The 6,000-nt window shown below is 42.1% G+C and overlaps 1 protein-coding gene across 9 annotated transcripts in view; it reads left to right on the forward strand.

Moving 5' to 3' along the window:
* Positions 1-5,752, forward strand: part of ANKHD1 (ankyrin repeat and KH domain containing 1) — a 188,612-nt gene extending 182,860 nt beyond the window's left edge. For all 9 annotated transcript variants that reach the window (XM_050962501.1, XM_050962498.1, XM_050962499.1 and 6 more), the window contains 2 exons: positions 2,253-2,417; positions 5,254-5,752. In XM_050962501.1, coding sequence (XP_050818458.1) covers positions 2,253-2,417; positions 5,254-5,313 — 225 coding nt within the window. In that variant the 3' untranslated portion in view covers positions 5,314-5,752. The remainder of the gene's footprint in view (positions 1-2,252; positions 2,418-5,253) is intronic.
* The last annotated feature ends 248 nt before the right edge of the window (positions 5,753-6,000 follow it).

Genomic DNA, 6,000 nt, shown 5'->3' on the forward strand with positions numbered 1-6,000 from the left:
CCAAACAGATTGTACATATTTTAATAAGAAGTAAGTCACCAGTATTGATTTATATTTTAAGTTCAGCTTATTTTGTATGTATTTAGATAGAAACAACCTATGTACAGCATTGTCTGTTTACACCCTTATGTAAACTAAAATGATGTAAACATGATAAAATTCTAATGAATCGGCCATTAGTATATTGTGTTAAAGCAGGCTGCAGGTTTTATGAGATGCTCTGGTGGGCCGTGTATGGCCCCCAGGCCATAGGTTGTACACCCTTGCTCTAGCACAGTGGTTCTCAAACTTTTATTTTCATGGGCCACTTGAAAATTGCTGGGGATCTTGGCGAACCACTTAATAATCTTTCTAAATGTTTGTGCCATATGCTAACTATTGTAAAGCACTTTGGATAAAAGCACTATATTAAAAAAAACCTTAATTAACATTTTTTGTTGTACAAATAACAGCACACAACTCATATTTTAATATCAGTGGTCTTACCTTTCTAATGCAATAGATGTGCCTTCTCTCCCCTGCCGCAGCAGCCCCCGAGCTGGGGCTAGATAGGAGAGGGGTCTCTTCCCCACCACAGCAGCCCCTAGTAGCCCTTCATTCTCTCATGTGCAGCTGTCCAGGCGCACACCTTAGAGGGAACTATCCACAGACCACCTGAATAGAACTCGCAGATCACTGTTTGAGGACCTCTGCTCTAGCAGATATGAGGATTCATGTAGCCCCCCTTCACCCCAGAAACACTCTTGGACATGTGAGACACACTAGTCAAACTGAGGGCACATTATAACTGACACTAAATATTATTTCTAGTTGCTAATATCCCAGGCCTATACATGGACTTGCTTGGTGACACCCTTCACTGTTCCATTCTCCCCTACTGTGTTAGATTCCTTCCTTCCTACATGGAACTAGGTCGCCTCTTCAGGCTGGTTAATATTTAATGCTTCTGGCACGAGTTATAGATATAAATTAGGCATATGAATATCATGTAATTTTCTTCAGCACATGTGGCAGGAGGTTAGGAGAATATTGAACTATGTACATAAAGAAGGCATTAACATCAGAAACTAGCACAAGGCAAAAACACAATACAGCCCTGTCATAATTCAGTTGAAGAATTTGAGGAGTGTTTAGGGTCATGTGCATAATCTGGAGTCTTCTCAGAACGTTGCTACAGTTACATCTGGAGAAAGTACTTTGTTGCAGTCTTTATTTTTTGTGAGCAAGACAAAGATTTTTCATATCCTATGCAATGATACAACAGAAATTTGAGGGAGGGGAGGTATCAAAAGAGCTCTGTATCCCCTTCTGTTCTGTGTAGGGAGATGTTTTATAAAAACTGTCATGTCACATTTTGGAGGCCACAGAAGTGAGGCTCTAAAAAGGTGTAGTGGCTTTCTTTAATGAACTCAAAGGTCATTATTCCAGTTGGCAATTAAAATATTGTATAGTACCTTCCATCTTAAAGGACCCCACTGTGCTTTCAGACTACACACACAGCATCGCTGCAGCTCAGTTAGGATGACAAGTGGTATATTGATGGGAGAGGAGAGCACTTATAGATTTTAAGGTCAGAAGGGACCATTATGATCATCTAGTCTGACCACCTGCACAACGCAGGCCACAGAATCTCACATGAAATCCATGTAGAACAAACACAACATCTGGCTTTGCAGACTCATCTAAATAAACCACACTCAAGACTATGATGATACTTAATATGGGTATCTCAGGAAGATGAAGGGCTGAATTAGTTCTGCTGGGATTTGAACTTCTGGTTCCAAGGAGTCTGAGCATTCCAAACTTGATGCTTAGATCACCACATGTTCCCATTTTTCTCACAGAATGCCAAGATGATTGTAAGTGCAACTTTAATGTTGCATAAGGATTTGAATGAAGTTTGAACATTTTGGGTAATGCATTTTAATTCATATTGTGCAGTACATTGGAATGGGGAGCCTTGCAAAATTCCAACACTAATAAAAATCAATTGCCTTCTGCTTTGCTCTGAATTGTCCCTGGAATTGGATATGGTATTCTCATCTCTCCTCACAACACTGCTTTGTAGCACTGCTGATGCACAGTCGCCTCTCTTTCTAATTTCAGTGTTGGATGAAGTGATCTCTGCCCATAAGTTCTGTAAAACACTCTGGGATTCTTTGAGATGACAGATACTACTCTCTATGTGATGTACTAGTGTTGTTGTCTGTAATCACTACACTGTACAGTGATTGTTCTTTCTGCTATTTTAGGGTCTACCGATTTCCATGTATGGAGGCGCTCTAATACCTTCTCATCCTCAGCTAGCTGATGGCCCAGGAGGGCCTCTCTTTAATGGACTTCATACTCCAGATCCCGCTTGGAATCCTATGATAAAGGTTGTCCAAAACTCAACAGAATGTACTGATGCTCAGCAGGTAAATTTGTTTGTATCTTTCTCATAATTTAAAATACTTTCTATCTGGTTTCTCGATTGATATTTTTGTGCTTAGTAGAGGAAAAAGATTTTATCAGCAGTCATAATTTTTTTTTTTTTTTGAGAATGTCTTTTAGATATGTTGGCACTGGGCTTTAAAGATCAGTTTACAGGCCAAAACTTTCAAACCTGAGTACATGAAGTTAGGGTCATAGAATATTAGGGTTGGAAGACACCTCAGACGGTATCTAGTCCAATCCCCTGTCAAAGCAGGACCAACACCAACTAAATCATCCCGGTCAAGGCTTTGTCAAGCCAGGCCTTAAATTCCACCACCTCCCTAGATAACCCATTCCAGTGTTTCACTACCTTCCTAGTGATATAGTGTTTCCTAATATCCAACCTAGGCTTTCTCACTGCAACTTGAGATCATTGTTCCTTGTTCTGTCATCTGCCAGTACTGAGAACAGCCTAGCTCCATCCTCTTTGGAACCCCGCTTCAGGTAGTTGAAGGCTGCTATCAAATCCCCCCTCACTCTTCAATTTGTCCACATTCCTTCTGTAGTGAGGGGACCAAAACTGGACACAATAATCCAGATGTGGCCTCACCAGTGTTGAATAGAGGAGAATAATCACTTCCCTCTATCTGCTGGTAATGCTCCTCCTAATACAGCCTAATATGCCGTTGGCCTTCTAGGCAACAAAGGCACACTGCTGACTCATATCCAGCTTCTCATCCACTGTAATCCCCAGGTCCTTTTCTGCAGAACTGCTGCTGAGCCAGTCAGTCCCCAGCCTGTAGTGGTGCATGGGATTCTTCCTAAGTCCAGGACTCTGCACTTGTCCTTGTTGAATCTCATCAGATTTCTTTTGGCCCAATCCTCCAGTTTGTCTAGGTCACTGTGGACCCTATCTGTACCCTCCAGTGTATCTACCTCTCCCCCCAGCTTAGTGTCATCTGTGAACTTGCTGAGGTTGCAGTCCATCATCCAGATCATTAATAAAGATGTTGAACAAAACAAGCCCCAGAACCAACCTCGGGGGCACTCCGCCTGATACTGGCTGCCAACTAGACATCGAGCTGTTGATCACTACCCATTGAGCCCCCCAATCTAGCCAGCTTCCTATCCACCTTTATAGTCCGTCCATCAAATCCATCCTTTTTAACTTGCAGGCAAGAATACCATGGGAGACCATATCAAAAACTTTGCTTAAGTCAAGATATATCACATCCACCTCTTTCCCCATATCCACAGAGCCAGTTCTCACCATAGAAGGCAATCAGGCATGACTTGCCCTTGGTGAATCCATGTTAACTGTTCCTGATCAGCTTCCTCTCCTCCAAGTGCTTCAAAATGGATTCCTTGAGGACCTGCTTCATGATTTTGCCGGGGACAGTCGTTCTCCGGGTTCTCTCTCCCCTTTTTTAAATATGGGCACTATATTTGCCTTTTTCCAATTGTCCAGGACCTCTCCCTATCGCCACAAATTTTCAGAGAGAATGGCCAATAGCTCTGCAATCACATCAGCCAACTCCCTCAGCACCCTTGGATGCATTAGATCTGAACCCATGGACTTGTGCATGTCCAGCTTTTCTAAATAATTCTTAACCTGCTCTTTCACCACTGAGGGTTGCTCACCTCCTCCCCATACTGTGTTGCCCAGTGCAGCAGTCTGGGAGCTGACCTTGTCTGTGAAGACCCAGGCAAAAAAAGCATTGAGTACTTCAGCTTTCTCCACATCTGTCACTGGGTTGCCTCTCCCATTCAGTAAGGGTCACACACTTTCTCTGATCTCCTTCTTGTTGCTAACATACCTGTAGAAACCCTTCTTGTTACCTTTCACATCCCTGCTTGCTGCAGTTCCAGTTGTGCCTTTGCCTTCCTGATTACACCCTTGCATGCTCTAGCAATATTTTTATACTCCTCCCTAGTCATCTGTCCAAATTTCCACTTCTTGTAAGCTTCCTTTTTGAGTTTAAGGTCACCAAAGAGTTCACTGTTAAGCCAAGCTGGTCACCTGCCATATTTGCTATTCTTTCTGCACTTTGGGATGGTTTGTTCCTGCGCCCTCAATAAGGCTTCTTTAAAATACAGCCAGCTCTCCTGGGCTCCTTGTCTCCTCATGTTAGCTTCCCAGGGGATTCTGCCTATCAGTTCCCTAAGGGAGTCAAAGTCTGCTTTTCTGAAGTCCAGGGTCTGTATTTTTTTCCTTTCCTTTCTTTTGTGAGGATCCTGACTTCAACCATCACATGGTCACTGCTGCCTTGGTTTGCCACCCAATTCTTCTGCCTCCTACCAGTCCTTCCCTGTTTGTAAGCTGTAGATCAAGAGGAGCATGGCCCCTAGTCAGTTCCTCCAGCACTTGTACCAGGAAGTTGTCCCCAACACTCTCCAAAAACATCCTGGTTTGTGCATTACTGTATTGCTCTCCTAGCAGATGTCATGGTGATTGAAGTCCCCCATTAGTACCAGGGCCTGTGATCTGGAAACTTCAGTTAGTTGTCCGAAGAAAGCCTCGTCTACCTCATAAGGAAGTGGCCTGATTCTCAGCAGTGCTCAGCACCTTGCTATGAACAGGATGAACTAATAATACACACTGACAGGTTCTACATTTCCAATTACTGCTCATGCAAAAAACCTGGTCATTGCTGAAGACTACTATAGCCCCTCTGAAAATCTGACCACTCCTGTGTTGGAGTCTAACTTTAGACACCTAGGTTTAAAAAACTGGGCCACAATAAGTCTGAATTTGGTACTGTATCTATTATAGAATTTTGCACTTGGGCATATTCTTAATATTCTATATTTCTTAATTATTTTTTCTCTCCACTGCAGATTTGGCCTGGCACCTGGGCACCTCACATTGGAAATATGCATCTCAAATACGTCAACTAATTTAAGAGGGTCTATCCTTTTTAGCCTTGTTGGGAAACCTATGACCTTGGAAGAACCCTGGGGATTTTTTTAATGTGCCTAACTAAGCAATTTTTTTCTCTGGGCTGTAACAATGAAAATTTGATTGCCCATTGTGTAAGAACAAATTGATTTACCTATTCAACTGATTCTGTTCTCCAGTTAGTTTAGCCATTTTGAACTTAAAATCAGATGAACCTAGTGCTTTTGGCTAAACACTACTGAATGCTACTTGTATGCAGCAGAGAACTAGATGATTACATGATTTCAACCTTTTACGGTGGTAAATACATGTATAATTGTTTACATACTTAAAAGGAAAAAAGTTGAGTAAATTTCATGTCGTATAGTGGCTCCACTTTATGTAGCCTGTATTAATGTGAAATATTTACCTGAATATTCAATAAAAAGACGAACAGTATTTATAGGTTGTGGTGTGGATTTTGGTGAAGGGCCACATCTTGCTATCAGGATGTCTATAATTACTTTGTGTACTGCTTTAGTGACACAGTCGGCTACTCAAGCAGGATGGTAGGGGGAGGATCACTGTCATTTGTAACAGCCTCTCAAAACTTTGAAAATACTCTTGCTCCCTCTTAGCTTTGTCTTTTTCTGGTTGGTGAACATTCACATCATGCAAGCCAGTGTGGCTTTCCTATTCTGTTTGTT

Source organism: Gopherus flavomarginatus, chromosome 7, assembly GCF_025201925.1.
Source record: "Gopherus flavomarginatus isolate rGopFla2 chromosome 7, rGopFla2.mat.asm, whole genome shotgun sequence".
NCBI classification, from domain to species: Eukaryota; Metazoa; Chordata; order Testudines; family Testudinidae; genus Gopherus; species Gopherus flavomarginatus.